The sequence below is a fragment of the Blennius ocellaris genome, assembly GCF_963422515.1.
Source record: "Blennius ocellaris genome assembly, chromosome: 16".
NCBI classification, from domain to species: Eukaryota; Metazoa; Chordata; class Actinopteri; order Blenniiformes; family Blenniidae; genus Blennius; species Blennius ocellaris.
The window spans coordinates 4,010,247-4,032,120 of NC_137665.1; the positions used below are offsets into that span (position 1 = coordinate 4,010,247).

Genomic DNA, 21,874 nt, shown 5'->3' on the forward strand with positions numbered 1-21,874 from the left:
TCTTCTTCTACTTCTAAGCAATACATTTCAAAAAGGCTTGAAACAGAAATGCACGTATATGAAAAAGACCGGGCAGAAAGTATAACACATCAGCTCACACAATCCTCCGGTTGTCAAATTGATAAGATAAACAACAATCATCACATGCAGTGAGAAAATGAATCTTTGTCACGCCCCACTCCTCAGAGGCCTCTTAGGGGCATGGTTGGGTGTTTTTCCCTCTCTTGCCTCTCCTCCCCTTTTGGTTTCAGGCTGTGTTAAGGAAGTGTAGCTGCTGAGGGATTCAGCTCCTGATTTCAGTTCAGCTGCGACGACCGGGTGGAGCTCGTTTTCTGCTGATCAGCTGCACCTCTTAAACGTGTGCTCGACTCCGCTCGGCTCTGGATCGTAAAACTCCCTGAGTTAGTAGACCTGCGTGTGCTGTGTCCCAGTTAAGTCTCATACTAACGTCGTTTCCCTTTGCTTCCCTTTGAAGACTCACCAGCCTCAGCTTCCTTGGTTTCCTGACCCACCGTGACCAGATCCGACTCGTGCCCCAGTAGCTCCCGCCTCAGCAAGCCGCCTTGACCTCCTGCCTCCAGAGCCTGCAGCACCTTCAATTCACTCTTGTTAAAAGAATAAACTCTTCCAAGCGCACTCATCTGTCTTCCACTGGTTTCTCCGCACCTGAGCCTCTGAAGTCCCACCGTAACAATCTTCATCCCTGTAGCCAGCGGAGATACAAACTTACATGTGATATAGTCATTCAAGTGTATTTGGTCTCATGTGGTTTCATGCATTTTAAATAAAAGTGCATTTCTGTGCAGATATGGATATAGATAGATATAGATTGATTATGGGATATGAAGTGGACCAGCAGTCTCAGCGGAGGTTTACAAAGGGTCAAGGTGAAAACTAGAACACTCCTCGACATGAAGCTTTATATCTGGAATTCAGTGTACTTGGTACTACTTGTTGTTACCAGGTATGTCAGTGATTGAAATACTACACGTGAAATGAAAACAATACATAAGAGCTTGTTTTGGCCTCTGCTGCATGGATCACAGTGATTATCTGTGCCGCTCTGACAGCTGTGATTGAATGTTTTTGATGTTAAATGAAAAAAAAACAAAAAAGAATTGAAGAGGAATAAACACATAAATTGCTGGTAGTATCTCTATTGAATGAGGCTTTCTTCGTTCTTCATCGCCGCTCTCCGGTTGGAATGTGACATGGTGGATCTAACTTTGCTGTCTCTTTCTGCCAGCAGGTCCTCCTGACAGACTTGAGGCGACAGCTCTGACCCGGATAACCGCCGAGGAAGTTCATCTCCCAGCAGCCGGACTCACAGACCGACCGCGGTTCCCGCTGCCCACCAGCAGCTTGAGCCAACAGCAGCCGAAAGCATCTTCCTCCTCCTCCTCCTCCTCGTCCTCCTCCTCCTCCTCCTCCTCCTCGTCCATCCTCACCCTCTCCATCACACACTCAACATGGCGGACCCCAGCCTCACGTCGCCCTCCAGGATGTCGCTGCGCTCGCCCAACGCCTCCCTCACCCTCTCCTTCCCCTTCCTGAGGGAGGGCAGCCGGGTGTGGGAGGACGGGAACGAGCCGCCGCTGCCTCGGGAACTGCCCAGCCCGCTGCCCACCAAACGCACCCGCACCTACTCTGCGTACGTATCGTCCCTTCATACGTCCACAAGTTCATTTCTACGGAAGAGGATTAGGGCCACTGCGGAAAAACCCCCTGAGTTCTGACTTTTTTTTCTCGGAGTTCTGAGTTTAAAGTCAAAATTCTGAGTTAAAAGTCAGAATTCTGAGTTTAAAAGTCAAAATTCTGAGTTTAAAGTCAGAATTCTGAGTTTACAGTCAGAACTCAGGGTTTGTTTGTTTTTTCAACAGTGGCCCTAATCCTTTCAAAATCATTTCAAACCAAAGTGTATTTAGAAAAATTCCCAGAAATGCCCAAAAAGGAGTCAAACTCCACCAAGTCTGAAGGTTTCGGCCAGTTGCGTCACTCCGGTGCGCGCGGTGGCGCCACGCGTCTTTTTCAATGGAAAGATTTCTTCTGGTTTAAAGGTCACCGCCGCTGCGGGTGATATAAACAGTCATGGCGGAGAGAGGCGCTCCTCGGGAGGCTGTGAAACAGACACCGTCCGCGGCGGAGCAGCAGCAGCTCCTCCGCCGCAGACAGGAGCTGAACTACTGGAGACAAAGCGCGGCGCGGCTCCGCAGCAGGAACCTGCTGACCGGCCTGACCATCGGAGCCTTCGTGGTGGGAATGTGTATCCTTCACGGTCAGGCGAAAACGACACAATATATTAGTTGTTTTAATTAGATTTGGTTGATAGATTTAGTCCAAGCAGCAGAACTACATAGTTATAAAATAAATGCGTGATGACGCAATTAACACACCTGATTAAAATCACTTTATATAAAAATCGGATGATAAATGATGATTCATCAATAGAATACTAAATGTGTGAATTACTAATATATCTATTTAGTATACATGGACATTATTTGTTCAGGCTTTCTATTAAACAATAGCAATTGCTTGTTTCGTGTATCTTTACAAAGCTTTTACGTTATTCGTTCTTCATTTTTGCCTCAGAATTGCTTTGTTTTAACATATTTGATCGTGTTAATCACCTCAGAATGAGTTTCTTAATGTTGTTTTAATGTATTTATTGTATTTCCTTGTAAAGCACTGAACTGCCTTGTGTTAGAAATGATTCCGGCTGTTGCTCTGCTGGGAGAGTTCATCGACTCGGTGGGAATATTGCAGGTTCCAATCCCCACCTCCATCTGTCCTCCGTATGTCAAAGTGTCCTTGAGCAAGACGCTGAACCCCCCCAAACCGCTCCCAGTGGACGGACTGAGTTTACATCGAGGAGTGGTCACCAACTTCACAAAAACAGCCCTGGATCTTAATTAAAATGTGAACATTCCTGCCTTATAATTAACGCAACCGCTTAACTGTCGCATTCAAGACTTTAAAGATGAAATAAAACCCACAATTGTAATACTTCAATTCAACATGGATTTTATTTTATATCACTTTACATGAGGTTTTCCTTTAACTCTTGCGCCGTCCAGTCAGCTACACCATCCTGTCGGTCAAGCAGGAGAGAATCCTGGAAGAGCTGGACGGCGAGGCCAAGATCAACATCATGAGGGGACCAAGGACCGGAGCGAACTCATGAACGCACCTGGACCTGCTGAACCTCCGACCCCCCGCTGTGACGGAGAGGCTGGGACAAGACTGTTTCCATTGCCTCTGTGTGCAAATGTATTATCTCTACTGTTGATGAAGAAGATTACTGTTAATTTAAAATCTATGGAGTCACAGAAACTCTGAACATGTAAACATTAAAAAAAAGAAAGATTTTTCTTTGCTATTGACGTTTGTTTTGTGGATTATATGACAAAAGCCACAAGAAATAGGAATTCAACAATTTATTCACTTGACCTAAAGTACTGACCTTAAAATAAATTTTGGTGTAAAAACGACATCAGTTGAACTTGTTCACATGGGTAAAAGCAAGTGACAGTGACATTTATTCAGAAACTCAATTCTTTTCTAAATAAATACTGAAAACAGGTTTTCACGTGGCTTTCAAAGTGGCTTTACTTTGAACACTGTGAACGCCATCTAAAACTCCACTGGGTGGTTGTTTGCGTCACATATCTGTTTGTCAAATACCACATTTTGTCTGTCACGGAAGCGTGTGGGTATTTGAATTATATTCTGAATATGCAGGAAAACAATATTCAAAACGAGCTCGGCGGCACGTGGACGCCTTCTCTGGGTTTAACGGGGAAAAAAACACCATTTGGTGGTAGTTTGAGTCAATTCAGCTCAAAAGACACAATTTGTAGGCCTCAATGTTGATAGTTAACCTGTAATTACCCTGTAATTCCCCTTTACCACACTAACGTTCTAAAGTCTATGTGTAAAGTTACAATATCTCGTGTATACATCACCGCATTTGATTTGATTGCAGAAGAGTTGCAATGTCCCGTAAAATTTCAAATTGTAATCATTTTCCACCGTTTTCTCAAAGATTCAGCACTCTATTATCGCCTATTAAGCCCGAGCTCCCTCCACATCTTCTGCAAAGCATTTTCATACGGCGGATTTGCATCCTGCTTTGATGAAGAAAATAGTGAGGGGAAGCGACAGGGACACGCATGAACATGAGCCGGCGCTGCTCAGCATCCTGTGCAGTTTGGTTTTTGTGTGTGTGTGTGTGTGTGTGTGTGTGTGTGTGTGTGTGTGTGTGTGTGTGTGTGTGTGTGTGTGTGTGTGTTATTGTGAGTCTGAGCTGTGGTTGGTGCAGCGAGGAAAGGGACGGCGGCATTTATACTCCATTACATTGGAAGCACCTCTCAATGAAAATCCACATTTTGGACACTTGTCTTGTGAGGTCAGTCTTGGTCCTTTTAGAGTCACTACGAGGGGCTGGTGGTTGTTATCACCGGGGGCTGCAGGTAATTGGGATTTTTGGGCACGCTCTTGTTTTCAGTAAGTCACAATTCTGTGATTTAGAATAGTCGGTGTGGCAGTTCTGGCTTATTTGATATTGAAATCTGCCATTGTGAGTCATAAAAACACTATTAATGTAATAAAATAGTCAAATATTTTATATAGCCTAATAGAAAGAGGCCTACGTCGTAATGTTTGAGTGTAATGACTATCAGGTCCTCTTGAAAACCTCCAAAACAAGCTTTTGTATTGAAGTATTAGCAACATATTGGCTCCAGTTATTACATTTAGAAAGGACTTCTTCCTCCTTGCTGTAATAAATTATTAGGCTATTGGTAAAATGTTATGAGGAATAATGTTCTCAACTTATTGCATTATTGTATTGGATTATTTAAATTATGACAAACGTTTTGGTCTTCCAATATAGTTGAGATTGTATACTTGTTATGAGTTATCTAAATAGACCATAATGTAAATACTAATCGATATAATTAAATCGATTAACCTGAAACCCGAAGAAGAACATGCAAACTCAGCACTTTTTTTCTTTTTTTGCATTTCTTTTCCTCTTTAGAGTTTCTGTCCTCCTTGGAGAAAACATGGACGTGAGGAAGTTCACTCCTCTCCGCCTGCTGCTCCTCTTCCCTCTCGTCAGTGGATTGTCTGACCTTCACCTGTCCTCGGTGAAGGTCACGGTGCATGAGGAGAAGAAGACCTGGGCCGAGGCTCAGTCCTACTGCACGGAGTTCCACGTCGATCTGCTGAGAATCACAAGCGGGTTAGATAAAATCCAAATTCGGTCAATCAGCGGCTGGATCGGACTGCACCGGGAGGAGGAGGGAGGCGAATGGAAATCGTCTGGGGGCAACCAAATTCCCACCAAAACGGCATTTGGAATTATTGACAATCTGACATGTACGTGATCCGAAAGTATTGCGTTGTAGTTTCACGCGACAGCAACGTCTGAGTGCAAACATAATGATGATAAACTGCGTGTGTGTATATATATATATGTGTGTGTGTGTATATATTTGTCCTTAGTCTTTCCGCTTTTCCTTATATTCATTTTCCCAGAATTATTTTGTCTTCAGGAGTGTTAAGTTGTCATTTCAATTTGGAAATATGCTCATTATTATTATTATTATTATTATTATTATTATTATTATTATTATTATTATTATTATTATTATTATTATTATTATTATTATATAAATATTGTATAGCAATCATACAACAGATTTCGGGGCCAGTCAGAACAGGTGTTGGTTATTATTACTTGATTACAGTCAATGTTCTGAAAATAACACTATTTTCAAATGACCTATAGTTGTGTACCTGATGAGACGAATACATGGTGAAAGCTTTATTGATTTATTTATTTATTCTGAATTGTGAAATATGAATTTTGGTCAGTTGTACACTTTTCAAAAGATTTTCTAAATAAATCAAAAGCTTTTAATTGTTTTATTTTTTTATTCATACAGACTTAAGAAATATCTCAAAAGTGAGTCTTGAAACGTTTTTTTTTAACTTTTTATCAGCAACCACGCTAGCGGGGGGAAGATGTTGTATTTAGTGACCATGACAAAACAGAATTACTGAAATAAAGGGAACTAATGATGCGAAGCGAACAAGACAAAGCGGATATTATCGACAGTGAGAGATCTTGACTCATGCTTTCAGACTGAATTATCTCAGGATCCCCCCCAAAGACCCTGAAACCTCTCTTCTCTCTTTCTCCTTTTGAAAGTGGACAACTTGGAGGGAAACTGCGTCTACTTGGATGAAGGTGATTTCAAGGGCGACAATTGTTCCGAGAAGCATTTCTTCACTTGTTTCGATGACACGCTGGTTCTGGTGAGGGCCAATAAGACCTGGGAAGAGGCTCTGGACCACTGCAGGTCACTCAGCGGCGCCGACGGGCACCAGGCGTATGACGGGCACCAGGCGTACGACCTGGTTTCCCTGTTTGACGATGACCGCGACTTTGCAGGGCAGACGGCACGACAAGCCACCACCGACGAGGTCGCTCGCTGCAGTGCAACTTCCCTTTTGGATCGGACCCTCCTCTCTGTTGACGCGTTTTGTTTTTGTGGATAGGTGTGGGTAGGCCTGCGCTTCCTGGCTGGATATTGGTGGTGGGTGACTGGAGAGGCGGTGAAGAACAGCACCTTCCAGAGCTGCCCGACTGACGGGGCCTGTGCCGTCCTGGAGAAGAACTCTGCAGCTTTGAGGATCAGGAGCTGCTCAGAGAGACGCAACTTCCTCTGTGTCCAGAGGCCTTGAAGCCGCGTTGATAACTCAGCATTTCTGAATAGTAAACTAGAGAGCCGAGGGAGTCCAGGGCCATGTGATAGTTTTATATTTATATCATATATATATATACTGTATATGTTAAATATATCTATGTTTTATCCACGTCCTCTCATAGCTTCTCCCCTTGTTGGGCTGCTTTCAGATGTGTATTTCCATAATAAAGCTTTTAACCAATCACATTTTATCCATCACTTTTTGCCAGGGTAAAGAAATATGTCTAATGCCTTCATTTTCTATTAAATTAGTAAAAATCAGTGTCTTGTCTGCTGCTGGTTCAACCAATCACTATTTGAGTTGGTGACTCACAAATACTGATCATAACAACTGTGTTTGTGAGCTAAAGACTGTTCTGAAGCATTGTTTCACCAGTTCATTAAACTGCCTGCAATGCATTTTGTAGAAGCAGCCACCTGCACTGGCATGTTGATGGACCGAAGGAGAGGACGCTTCCAGTTTGTATTAAAAAAATATATAGCAACTTTGATTCTTGACTTTTTCTGAAGTGCATGAGATTTGATTTGACTTTTTATTTTTTTCAGTGGCCCCTAATACTTTTCCGAAAAAGGGGTCCTTTTCTCGACATTTAATGCTCCGAAACTCAATTTGCTCTTTCCGTGGTGACCCTCTTTGGGTGTCATTCCAACTCCAGCCCAGTAGGTGGCGGTAATGTTTCTTGGACGAGGTAGCAAACTGCCATAAAACACTAAAGAAGAAGACGACGACGAAGCAGCAACGGCCCCCTTGTACCGACCGCTACCGCGGCCGTTTTCTCCCCTCGTTTCACTTCATTGAGCTGCCGCACAGCGCGTACCGGAGGGGGCCGATGGCGGGCAGCAGGCTGGAGAAGCTGGGGACGGTGTTCAGCCGGTAAGGTCGCTCCCTTCCTCCATGTTTCTGCTGGAACGGTGGAGCTAACGGGCAGCTAGCATTACTCTGAACGCAGTCGCTGCTATAATTTCCTTTGACCCTCCCGTCATGTTGGTTTGTCGTTACGTTCCTTTTTAGTTGTATTATGTATACACATCATTCAGGCAATAGGAACATATTGTCGTCGTTGTCAGGCATGTTATTGTTTCAGCAAGCTCGGACTTTAAGTCCCTTAATTCTCCTTCTTGCTTCTCGTTCACGCTGACGAATAAAGACGAGTTGTAAACATTTGCACGAAACGAAAGTAAATTGAACTGGTTATTGAAATAAGTACGAGTTTATTAATCACAACTTCTTAATTCATTCATAATTGTAAGCGCTATTATTTTGACGTCATATTCATGTGACAGAGACGCGACGTCATTCGAATTCAGTGTCTATCCCTCGAAGGTCACAATGTAGAAGTGTGTGTGCGCGCGCACAGTGATTCATTATAGTCATTTTGTGATGTTCTCTTTTCTTTGTTATTATTTCCAGTGTTCGAGATTTGATGCAGTCAAGAATCATAAAGCCTGAAGAAAGACACATTTGGTTTGATGTATATAAGGCTTTCCCCCCAAAGACGGAGCCATTGTATGTAAAGCCATGCTCCCATCGTCATCGAAAGAAAACAGACACTGTGCCAGAAATTTTCTACAGTGAAGATAAAATAAGAGCGTAAGTGTTGGTGAAGATGCTTTAAAGAGCGTATGACGCCAAAACATTTCCATCTTGCTGCCGCAGCAGTAACAGGCTCCACACACAGTGATCAATTGTTCGGTGTGGTCTTGGTCTCATGATGTCAAATGAACAGCATGTTTAATTACCAATTCTAATTGAACAAGGACATGTATGGGTACATTCATGGATCAAACATCAGTTGTGAATTCTTCTATTAACTCTTTGTTAAAGAACAAGGAGTTGTGCAACTGTTGGGCATTCAAAAGTTTAGCGACGGTCACATTAAATTCACAGAGGAAGGTTTTAGTGCATTTTAGGTTCATCCTAAAATTTCACTTTTGTGAGGAATCTGTATTTTCTGCGTGAATTTTTTTTTTAATACAATTGCCAAGAAGAAATTTAAATGACAATGACAGTTTCCCAGTTGAGCTTGGATAATGGAGTGAAAAAGAAAAACTATTATTCCAGTCAAAAGAATGCTTCACTCACTGTGACTTCCTTCTTTCAGGAGATTCTACGAGCAGTATGGGACAGGTCCTCGAGTTATCGATCTTTCCAAACCAAACTTTGTTTCTACATGTCAAAGGTATGTTTTTGTTGTGTCTGATGAGACGCTACCATGGATCCTCCACTTTGCTTATAGGATATACTAAATAACCCCCCCCCCCCCCTCTTATCTCAGATTTGTAGAGAAGCATGCAGAGTTGAGAAGCAGGTGTGAGATGGACGAGGCTTCCTTTTTTGACGAGACGGGGAAGGCTTTACTCGCTGAGGGCGTCACCTTAAGAAAGAGAGGATCCCCCCCAGTAAGAATGCTGCAAAATGTATATTTCAAAGATGTATTTGTGAAGAAAATGATGCGAAGCCTTTGCCATTTCATAGTTTTCTGTCATATTCTGGTTGATATTAAAGACATAAGCAATATCTATAACTATAGCAATCTAAAATACTAGTATTTTGATCATATTCACAATGTTTTTCTTTTGCAGGTCCAGGAGTCCAGGAATCCGATGCTTGAGCTGAAGCTTATAGACATGTTGGCAGAGCAGCAGTCGATCCAGGAGACTTCATAAGATGCACACGATCATCATCAAAGAGGATTCTGTGAAGAGCTGCTGGTTTTTGTTTTTTTTTTTTTTTTTTGAGGCGTTTAATCTCAGTGATGAAGTCGTATTCACTTTTCCGTCTGCTGCAACTGGTGGCGCCGGCAGGATTCAGTCACATGATGAAAGGATCTTTCCCCGAGAGTTGGTGGATAGTGAAAGGAGAACTTCCATTTGTAGGTGTATGTTAACGTGCAGAGAATTACAAGAACTTAAATCTGGACTTTAACCGGTTCTACCCCCAAATTAATGGAGTACGTCTTCCTAACCACAAGGTGTATTTTTTGGGGTGTCGTAATAAAAACGACACTTTTGAGATTTGTTCATATGTGTGAGTATTGGTATATGTTTCTGAGTAAATTAAGATGGCATACACACTGCAAAAAGAAAAATCGAGGCAAGATATCATTTCTCACATTAAGTGAAAAATTACTTGTTGACTAATAAATCATTTTTGCTTAAAACAAAATTGTCCACTAAGATTATTATTGTAGTTTTAAGATGATTATTACTTTATTTTCATACTAGAATGGTCTTGGCGTTGAGTATTAAAAACTAGTATAAGTACTGTTTGGCTTAAAACGCATTTTTTTTCTCATTTTAAGACAACTAACCAGCAATCAAAGGACCTGAACTGGTATTTCACAAGTCTAATCTTCTTATTTTAATATTTGAAAACAATAATGCATCAAAATGATACTTCTTTGGAGTACAAAAATGCTATTTTCAAGGTCACGCAGGGTCATATGGGACTGGAATTATTTTCTTACTTTTGAAAATCTGGTCAAGTAAAATCTTCTTGTTCTGTTGGCAGATCATTTTGCTTATGTCATTTTCTTGTTTTAGTCTATTTTTTTGGGAGGAATTTTTGCAGTGCAGCAACATACTGGCTGTCAAAACAGATTGAAGGATGCCCACAGTCTGTCACTACTGAAAAGAGAAGTTGAGAAAGGAAACAGGATCGATGACGCGGATCGTCTCAACACTCTCCGTCTGCCAGGGTGACATTTTTGTGCCTTTTAAGAAACCTGGATGGTCAAACGATCTGGACAAACTTGAATACCCTACTGGACCAATATGTAAGTGAGTCGTGGCGCACTACGTCCTGGCGAGACCACATTGTGACCCCTGATTCACACGACTCACTGGAAAGTACAGACATATGCGATGAACTCGCCACGTACGGTCAAATCCCAAAAGTTCCAGCAGGATGCAAAGTAACAGCAAAGACGTGTAGATAATTACAGAATCCTTTTATTGATCAATGATGTTGCAAAGCTTTTTTCACACGTGACAAATTTCAAACAATTCTAATTTCACACATTTCAGCTTCTGTGTTTTATATGTAGATCATATAACCGAGATAAAGTGACAGACTAATTTGAGAAAAATTTTTAGATTTATAGTCTAAAGTCTGCAAATCCCTGAGTGATTTTAATGTTATTACTCTGATTTATTAAACGGTTTATTTTTACAGAGGTTTTTTTTTAACATGTTCTATTGGGCATCCTGAAAGGTGCTGATAAATCCAATGTATTATTATTTAAAATCCATAGATGAACTTGAATTTCTCTGTATTTCTATAAAGTTAACGCCGTATTTCCAGTTGGCAACAGCCTGTTTTTTTCTGCCTGTGTAAAGTGAGGTAAGTACATTGAGCTTTCACTCTGTTCCAGGTTTTATTGTATTTATCGATTTTTAGATCATGTGAAGCCCAGCGTTTTCCTTTAACAAAAGCATTGCCATTTCAAAAACACTTTGTTGTTCAATTAAGATCAAAGGGGCCTGACTGACTAAGAGCCCGTGGAAACTGAGCTAAAATACACTCTTCTGGAAGTAAATTGAGCTTTCACTCTGTTTTTCTGGTCATTCATTAAGAATAACACCGTGAGTGACATCATGCATAGACGGGATTATTCAAATGAGGTTTTTGCAGGTTTCAGACCTTGTTTACATGAGATCACCGAGATAGAAACAATATCGCCTCCATGTTCATTTGCTTGCGGTCAGCAGACAGTGATGGTTTTCAAACATGCAAACTTTAGAAAATCAGGCCAGAAAAGAAAGCTGGAATTTGAACTGAAGTTCAGAACCCGAGGGGACGGACCCAGGGACATGCTACCATGGATTCAAGCCCATTTGTAACACAAGAAGTTCCTCCTTTCCAGGCAGTCCCTGGTCGCAAACTGAGCAGTGCCCGTCTTCTCGATGGCGCCGCAGGACCGGTCAGTCGGGCAGCTGTCAACGTCCTCGTAGAGCATCGGTTCTTGATCCGCCCACCACCAATGACCAGCCAGGAGACGCAGGCCCGTCCACACCTGTCAAGATTGAACAAAAGACACACGGCTGAAGCGCAGAAGAAGAGCGGCGTCGCAACACGAATGAACAGTGGGAAACTCTCCCACCTCGGCAGTCGTGGCCGCCTGCACTCGCTCCCTTGCAGTGACGTGGTCGTCTTTTGTGATCAGAGAAGCCAGGTCGTAGAGGTAGCGACGGGTTGGAGGTTTGTTGGTGTTCCCTCCCCTCATTGACCTGCAGTGGGCTAAAGCCTCCTCCCATGTTTTGTTTTCCCTCACCAGAACCAGCTTCTCGTCATAGCAGGTAAAACTGTGTTTGTCCTCGCAGCGATCAGACCACCATTCCCCTGAAGCATCTAATCTGGTAGCACAGTGCTGATCCTTCTTTGGTTCTGTACGAAGGAAAAAAGGAGTAGAAAATGCATGTTGATTAAACCCAGCAAGTCTTTTTTTTTTTTTAAGGGAAATTGGTCAATATTCATCTCACTGGGTGGTCAGTGGGTTTCGAGGTAACAGTTTTATCATAACAACAATATAGTGGACAGAAACAAGGGAAAAACCGTTAGTGTAGACTATATAACTCATCCGTTGCTCTTCTAGACACTGTTCACAACCACGACTACTGGAAACATACTTTTAGAAAAGCAACATTTTGAAAATTATCGCAGTTCACACAGAACTGGCTAATGTTGAGTTTTCCATAATCCAACCACCCACTATCTATCTATCTATCTATCTATCTATCTATCTATCTATCTATCTATCTATCTATCGACCAACCAAAACAAAACAAAACAAAAAGCCTACCTACCTACCTACCTACCTACTAAAACAGCAAGACTACCTACCCACCTACCTACCTACCTACCTACCTACCTGTCTACCTACCTGTCTACCTAACTACCTACCTACTAAAACAGCAAGACTATCTACTTACCTACCTACCTACCTACCTACCTAGCTACCTACTTACTAAAACAGCCAGACCACCTACCTACCTACCTACCTACCTACCTACCTGTCTACCTACCTACCTGTCTACCTAACTACCTGTCTACCTAACTACCTACCTACTAAAACAGCAAGACTATCTACTTACCTACCTACCTACCTACCTACCTGTCTACCTACCTACCTGTCTACCTAACTACCTACCTACTAAAACAGCAAGACTATCTACTTACCTACCTACCTACATACCTACCTACCTACCTACCTACCTACCTACCTACTAAAACAGCAAGACTATCTACTTACCTACCTACCTACCTACCTACTTACTAAAACAGCCAGACCACCTACCTACCTACCTACCTACCTACCTACCTACCTGTCTACCTAACTACCTACCTACTAAAACAGCAAGACTATCTACTTACCTACCTACCTACCTACCTACCTACCTACCTACCTACCTACCTACTAAAACAGCAAGACGACATACTTACCTACCTACCTACCTACCTACCTACCTACCTACCTACCTACCTACCTACCTACTTACCTACCTACCTACTTACCTACCTACCTACCTACCTACCTACCTACCTACCTACCTACCTACCTAGCAAAACAACAACACTGCCTACCTTCCTGTCATCCAACTGTCTATTGTGAAGCACATTTTGCTCAAAAATGCAGCACAGATTGCTTTGCATCTGAAAAACAGAGGCTCTTCCTTCGCCCACAGGCTTGACTAGAAAAATAGTATTGAATCATTGAAGCAAAAACTGAGCTCGGTTGCATGCTGCTTACCGTGTTCGGCCCAGGGGTGGTAGTTGGCCGCCTCATCTCCATGGGACCACTTCCACCGATCACGTGCATTTTCTCGAAACAGGCCGATCCATCCATGAACTTTGCTAAAACGCTGATTGTCCCTTTCACTTCTTATCGTGATCAGGTCTGTGTGGTACTTCCTGCAGTATGTCTGTGCGTCTCCCCAAACCATGAAGTGAGAATAATAAGTTATGTCCACCATGGTACGCTCCGGTGTCTGGGTTTTGCTCCCAGACAGAGAAAACAGGAGGAGCGAGAGGAGGAACAAACACATCTTTGTTTTTGTGTTTTTTTTCTGAAGATAGAGGTAAGATGAAGAAAAAAAAGTCACTTTACAATTCTAGATATGTTGTGCATATGATCAGTTGAGAGAAAAAAAATCATAGATTCTAACTCAGTCTTTCGTGTCATGCTCCTTGACTTCTCCTCCTCGTGTCTGATGGCTGTTCCCCGTCCTGATGTGTTTCGCCTGTGTGTGATTGTCTTCGCCTGGTGGCTTTGGTCTAAACTGAGCTTTTCTCGTCTGTCCGTGTTTCAGTGTTGGTTGTGTTCCTGTGTTTTCTACAGTTCCTTGTGCTCCAGGCTTTTCTCTGCTTCTCCAGAATGAGGGAATTTACATTTACAATGCAAATACCTGGTGACATTATTTGCAGCAGTGCATCGATTTTACTATTGATTTTACTATTGTTCAAATAGGTCATGAATTATTTTAAATGACCAAATCTATTAAGTTCCATTAATATCGAGCAGCAGAGACAATATAACCATTTCAAGGCACTTAATTAGAGAGAAAACAAAAAATCTCCTTTAACAGGAAGGAACTTTTTAGGTACAAGTTGAGAAGAGACATATTTTAGCTACACCAAACCAACACATAGTTTCTTTAACTTCATCAAAATCTGAACTTGAGCAGTCATTAGAAAAATAGTTGATATAGAGAAAGACAGAATATGAGGGTGAGAAATTATTCTTTATATCATCTTAGCAAATATTTACTTCAGTCACATTTTCAAGGTCCAGACTTTTTTTTAAATGTTACATTTTCAAGCTGTAGGCTTTTAAAAAGAAAGCAATTCCTCAAATCTCGACACACAAAATGTATCTGTCTGTGGGGGGGGAAGTAATCTGTAAAGGAGTAATCTGAAGTATATTTGCACCCATGCTGTGAGGAATAACTTGTAGACGATTGTTGCGACACTCACCTTCAGCGGTGGCTTCAACAGTCCTGTTCAAAAGAAGGCACTTCTCTGTTATTACAGTCAGAGTGTCATTGCGTCATTCGGAGCGCTCACCTGTCGCAGTATACTATAGCCCTGGGCTATAATAAAGCCGTCATCCATGACCTTTACTAAGCCCCAAGTCACCAACTCCTCCCTCTTTTACTGTTTCGGTTCCTGCCGATGAGGTGAGATGACTCTCGCTGAAACTGATTGCAGTCGGATGAAATTCTGAACTTTTAGAGATCTTATCTGATCGACCAACTTCAGTGTCATTTGCTAAATTGTGTTTTCATCAAAGGTTATTTCGCTGGTCATGATTTTATCGGTCAGATTGAAAAATGGAGACTGTCCATTAGTGCCTCATTTGAGATTAGTCAGACGAGAGGATAACAAAGGTTGATTTCAGTAAACTGATAGAAATGCACAATTTATATTCTGTGGAAGAATAGAGAGGCCTCACTGAAGACCTGCAACTTTGTCCTGCTCTTCATCTTTGTGAAGATCTGGAAGACGACGTCTTTGAAACGCACAGAAATTGGGAAACAAAAGTGACGTCCTGAACAGTGAACAACAGCTCCTTCTTGGAATTCCAGGATGAACCCTTGAATAAAGACTGTGATATGTTTGATTAGAAATGAATGCGATGATGATGATGATGCACAAGGGGGCGGTGATGTTACAGGGATTTTCTGTTTTGCTTGTTACTTTCCGTGTGATCTTTGTAGTTGTTTGTGTTGGCACACCGGGAGTAACTAATATTTTCAGTGGAATTCTTCCATGTCGTCCGCCGTCTCAGGCTCACTGATAGAGACAATAGCTTTGCTTTCATACATGTGCTTTCGCCTCCATTTTCCACCACGTGGCTTGACTTGATACTGACTCTTGAAATGTAAACAAGGAAGGTGGACAACTCGAGATTTCAGAATTTTTTGGAGAAAATAAATCCTGTACAATATAGTTTTACATATTATTTCTGATTGATATTTTATATATGTTTCATATGTCTAGTATATGTCCAAATATACTTTGTATGGTGTCATATGGATTTTTATTCTTGGGAAGAATGGTCTTTTAATGGAAAAGCTCTCAAACAACCAGTTTCCATCATATCTTTAAGAGCTGTTAGTTGAATTGAATCTGCAAAGTCTTGAATGTGTGTCGAGACCCCAGATTCATTTGGGGGGGAAAAACAAAGCTCTTAAGTGCTTTTTCCCCAGTTTGCTGTCTCCCCAAACAACATCATTGCATTTCCAACCTTAAATGCAGAATAAAACAGATTCAGACCAGGAAAAAAAAGACTGAAGACACAACTAAAAGCACAGAAAATAAGCGGTTTACATTTTTAACAACTGAACCCAAACAAGCTCAAAATAAACACAAATGACATTATGAAATGTAGCAACACAACACAGCTTTATTTAAAAGACAATTAAACAAATATACTTGCGATAGACAGGTGTTTCTTATAGAGTGTCAAAGTATTTCAAATATTACAAATAACTACTGCGTCAAACTAATGTAATTAATTAAAAATGTTGACTTCAGTGTGACGTCTCATACAATCGGAGTGCAGAAAGCTCATATTTGTTTCGAATCTGATGAGTTATACTATGTTGGCCGTACTTGCCAATGTTTTTTAAGGTAACTTTCGACAGATAAAGTTTTTTCTCTCTGTGCAGTCGCTGATCTTCAAATGGCCGGATTTGTCCAGGATGCCACAGGACTGGACGTTCGGGCAGGTTTGGTCAAACTCCGCCGGCTCCCCGCTCAGCCACCACCAGCGTCCAGCCAGGAAGCGCAGGCCCGTCCACACCTGCCGGCGTTCAGCAGAGAGACACGAACAGCCTCGGTCACGCGCCTTTCTCATCAAGCTCTTTGCGTTTGAAGCAACTGTCCTTAAAGACGACACCTCTTTCACACTGTGTTTAATTATGTCGTTGCATTTAGAAAGATAGTACGGAAGAGGATCAGGGCCACTGTGAAAAAAAAAACCCTGAGTTCTGACTGTTTTCCTCAGAATCGTGACTTTTAAACTCAGAATTCTGAGTTTAAAAGTCAGGATTCTGAATTTAAAGTCAAAATTATGAGAAAAAAAAAGCTAGAACTCAGGGTTTTTTTCCACAGTGGCTCTAATCCTCTTCCGTAATATAGAAACGTAAGACTTACATAATATATGATTGAAGGTTAAATTTGGGCAATTTCAACAAACGACATTTTCAAAAAAAGCTATCCGAAAATATATAACCAATTACTACATTACTGTTAAAAGTACTATGTTTTATTGAGCCACAATTATAATCACGATTATGCTTTATTATATTTCTCATACATCGTTACATGCTTTTAACAATTTATGTAATTTATTTGTATATTTTCCACAGATAATTAGTCTTACTATCATAGTTTTTATGTCATACGTTCTTTGCACTTTCATTTTTCTGCTGCAAGTTATTCACTCATTGTTTGGGGAAATATCTTTTGCTTGACTGATGTGAACTGTTTACTTGATTTTGAGCATGTTAGAAATTAACAACAAAAAAAGAATGAAACAATATCCATCCATACTCCCTCTAATACTTTCACTGCACAATTACCGCTTTTTCTTGTGTGTTTTGGTACTCAAGTTTATATAAGTATACAAAGAGACAGCACTACGGTGTAGAAAACAGCCTTGCCTCTTCGGTGATAGCGCTTACGGCCATTTCTCGAGCTTTTTCCACGTCATGCTGACTGATCAGGGTGGAAAGGTCGAAGTGGGAGTCGTTGGAAAAGGCTTCTCTTCGCCACAAAGCCCTGCAGTGGTCCAAAGCCTCCTCCCAGGACAAATTCTGATATATGAGAACCATGCTTTCATCCGAACACAGGAAGGAGCGTATTTCGTCACAACGACCGCTCTTCCAGACATTTTCACCTGCATGCTTGAAGCTGCAGTGTTCGCCCTTGCTTGGTTCTGGAAGAGGTGAGAGTATCAACAATCTATTTGTCCGGTGCACTTCCACAGAGGAGAAGATTGAACAATTTACATTTTCAAATTTTTTTTTTTACAGATCTTGCTTTTCGTCTTTCAACTGCTCCTTTCAGACACAAAACGCCTTCATAGTCATTAACATCTCCTATTTTCAAGTGCGAGACTCTCATGCCTTATGTGGGAGTTCAAACAAGCAACATTACATCATATTAGTTGGTTTTAGTTCAATGAAAACTCGAAAGTGGATAATAAACACGTTTTTTTGCCCTACCATTAGTTGCCCATTTGATATATTTAGTTCGTTTATTTCCTTTGGACCATTTCCAGGGAGCTGTGTCATTGTATCTGTGCAGTCCGATCCATCCTGTGTAGTTCTGCAGCAGATTGTTGTCTCTCCTATTATTGATGATGGCCAAGTCGGTGTGGTGCTTCCGACAGAAGCTCTGTGCTTTTTTCCAGGTTGTCATGTTTGCGCCGGTGTAGCGCACGTACTTGTGCAAGTAACCACAGCAAGCAGACACTAAGAGGAGCAACGGCACCAGCATGTGAAATGCCCTCGACATCTTCCTGACCCGGGATGAATCGCTCAAGCTGGAAAAAAAACCAAACCGGTGAGACAACTTGAAAATATTCTGTAATGTATGTCACAGGTCCAAAATGAAAAATAACATAAAACACTTATATTAAAAGGGAAAACAATCAAATACATCTGGAATTGCAGCAAAGACAAATTGCAACTGAATGAATTGGATTTTTAAATCATCTGTTGACACCTTTAAGTGGCTGCGTAGTGAGACAGCAGTATTAAACGTTCCCTCTCTCCTGGTTGCAGGTTTCTGTAAAAACCTGAAAATCCACAACCATAAACACCCATCAAATTATGTCACGGCACTGCAGCATTTTTTATATGAACAATAACTCACATACTCAATTTCTGAGCACTGTTGTAATCAAACTAGTATTTTAAGGGTTAAAATCCTGGTTATAATATTTTTTTTGTCCTTTTTTTGTCTGTAATTTCTGCCTCAAAATCTTTGATATATCCACTCTACATATGTTTTGTTGATAATAACTAAAAAAATTTTTGTGTGTGTGCTTGTTTTTCATAAATAACAACGATGTCAAATCAAACTGGAGTTTTAAGAGTTAAAATCCTGAAAATAACTCAACTTAAAAAGTCAAAAAATGTGCTCAAATGAACATAAGTGTCTAAAACGATGCCCCGGGGGTTAATATAAAACATGTTTCATGTTTGCCTTCAGGTAGTTGTGGATTAAAGATGCTTTCTGCTTCCAGTGACGTAGACTTGAAGAGATTTATTTGCTTCTCCTCATGCAAACGATGTGCAAAAGTGACAGCAGCTTTGCAGCTCTTCATCTGGCTTCATACATCCACCCATCTTCTGTACTGCTTTAGCCAATGGAGGGTTGCCAATAGTCAAATCATATCCAGTGTGCAAGAGTAATCGGTTATTAAGAGCATGATGCTGAGAGAGAAGTTTCCAGCTCCAAATTTAAACTCCAGGATGTACCATGCATCTGACGTTTCATGCAAATATGTCATTTTAATAGCATTTCAGGATTTTCTAAGTGAATGAAGAGCAGACATGGCTGTAAACCACATTTCATTGTCGACTCAAGATCAGATGAGATTCAACGCAGTATTTGAGTTGATTCATGTAGGATGAACTGAGTCGGCCCTACCCATGGAAATAAGTGAATAAATTATAGTAATAGTAATGAATTATAAACACAAACAAAACAAAACTGCACACATAACTGCACACTAAATCTAAGCTCCATTTACACTCTGCAATAACTCCATACAAAGCTACACGCTTGTATATCTCAAACGTGCATCTGAAGTGAGAAGAGGAGTGTCGCAGCTAAATTAAAAACCTAATAGATACATGTTGTCTACTAGGAATGTATAATATACATGTACGGTATGCATATTCAATTAGATGCATATTATCATTACAGTGAAATGTTGCTCAGCAGTTTCAAAGAAGTGAATGTTAACATAATAATAATAATAATAATAATAATAAGAAGAAGAAGAAGAAGAAGAAGAAGAAGAAGAAGAAGAAGAAAAGAAGAGTAAGAATAGGAATAATAACATGTGACAGGCATAGTTTTGCTGAATCAATGTGAGCTTTTCTAATGCATAGAGTTAAAAATAATAAATCATTTTAAGACAATTATCTTGAAGATGAATTTTTACCCGATTTTGTGACGCCCCCTGGAGGCCACGGCACTCTTGACATTTGCCTCCATTGCCTGATGAGAAAAATGTTCAACACATTCTCTCTTGGAGAAACGATATGAATTTAATAGGAAAGGATATTTCTGAGAAAGTTGTTTCGAACCAGCAAACTGCACAGAAAAGCCCCCAAACCGGCACCTGAACCAGTTGTGTTCTCACGGTGAGGCGACGGCACTAGAACCACGACACAGCCGTGTAATTATCACAGCAGGCATATACCATTTGAACAAATTAGTCAACAAAAGAGAATGACATGACTCATCAAGCGTGACATATGTCTGAGTCAGCAAATGCGATCCGCAACATCAGAAGTGAATAAATCGGCGTCTCGTGCAGCCCCGGCAATTCGAGCGTCTTTCCCACAGTTGCACTCACCTCAGTGTTGGAACTCCCGAATGTTGGAGTCGAGATGCTTCGCCTGAACACGGTCACACCTCAGATGGACTCTCATAGCCTATTAGGGCAAATATTGCCCCACATGCAAAGTGAGCTTTTTTTTTTTTTAAGATGCCAGATAATCTCTTGAATCCTCCCCCATTTGAATGTTTAGGTCATCCCACGATGTAAAACAGCAGCATGGAAATACAGTGGGATTAGAGTGGGAGAGTTGAAAGGGCCTGCATGTCGAATTCAGGACAAGTTCACAGTGAAGAACTGGCTAGAATATACAGTGTATCTAAACCAGCATCATGTACCTTTTAACTGGTCACTACAACTTTGATCAAACACACTGGCTGAATCGGAAACATTCCCAAAGAAATCAGATGTTGCAGAAAGTGAAACTAAAAAAAAAAAAAAACTAGCAAATCTACAGTTCTGGCAAAGTTTACTGGCAAAAGAGATGCTGAACTGATTCATAACGTGTGTTTAGAGTGATGTTGTAATTGATCGAAATGAAACTCTATTTGAGATACAATTGACAAGCTCAATTAACAAAATCAAGTCAAACTGAATTTGAAATTGAGAAGTAAGAAGGAAAAAAACGTGTATAATTTATAAGGCATTTAGTTTTTTTTCTGTGCATCTCTTTCTTTTAGTAATATTGCACTTAGATTGTCAGTCAAACACTCTTAATGGGGTCTTTTTGGTGATACTGTACCGGCATTCAGTTGAAACAGTGACACCTAGTGGCCACAGATGGTACCTACAACAAGCAGTTGCTCCCTAATATAAGCACGACGGAGGCTCTATTTATACAACGCTTCAAGCATACATGTATTTTGTTGGGGGGAGTTTACAAGGTAATGTTTAGAAAAAAAATGTCCTTTTACACGGAAACAGCCGAAAAGACATTTAAGATGACGTTTAAGATCAGTACTTTTGAGAATAAAAAGACAATTGAATGAATTGTCCAATTTCTCAAATTTCCCAATCCACAAAACAGAAAAGACAGATAACATAATTTTTTTTTGGACACTGGCAGAGACGATTTGCAAATTTCACTCCAGGTCAAGTCACAGCTGGCAAGTGGGGCATATTAAAAAAAAAAAAAAAAAAGTAAATCAGACTAGTTAAGATCAATCTGAGAAGTGATGTTTGTGTTACCAAACACAAATATTCAAATTTTTTGTGTTCAGCTACTGACCAGCTTCATGGAGAAAAAGCTCCTATATGTACTGTATCACAATGTGACCAGCAATATATTTGTAAACATAATTTACTGATGGAAAATGACATTCTAAGGAATTTACCAGATAATTAAAATGCTTTAATGTAGACACGACTGCTTTTGAATGCAAAAGCATGCAGAAGTGTCAACTAAATGCGTTAAAAAAAACAACCCACAAATATATTGTGGTGTTATCTGCTCTGTTCGACCGGACCTGACTGGCACTGGTGACAATTGATCAGGTCAAATGAGAAAAACATTTAAAA

At 40.7% G+C, this 21,874-nt stretch overlaps 2 protein-coding genes across 2 annotated transcripts; both read left to right on the top strand.

The window, feature by feature from the left end:
- The first annotated feature begins 1,294 nt into the window (after positions 1-1,294).
- On the top strand, positions 1,295-3,383 carry coa3b (cytochrome C oxidase assembly factor 3b). Its single transcript, XM_080512086.1, has 3 exons — positions 1,295-1,651; positions 2,058-2,263; positions 3,078-3,383. The coding sequence occupies exons 2-3, from the start codon at positions 2,089-2,091 to the stop codon at positions 3,182-3,184; spliced, it is 282 nt and encodes a 93-aa protein (XP_080368212.1). The 5' UTR covers positions 1,295-1,651; positions 2,058-2,088; the 3' UTR covers positions 3,185-3,383.
- Positions 3,384-7,504: 4,121 nt separating this feature from the next.
- mrps23 (mitochondrial ribosomal protein S23) lies at positions 7,505-10,841 on the top strand. Its single transcript, XM_080510907.1, has 5 exons — positions 7,505-7,650; positions 8,188-8,367; positions 8,879-8,956; positions 9,053-9,176; positions 9,360-10,841. The coding sequence occupies exons 1-5, from the start codon at positions 7,607-7,609 to the stop codon at positions 9,441-9,443; spliced, it is 510 nt and encodes a 169-aa protein (XP_080367033.1). The 5' UTR covers positions 7,505-7,606; the 3' UTR covers positions 9,444-10,841.
- The last annotated feature ends 11,033 nt before the right edge of the window (positions 10,842-21,874 follow it).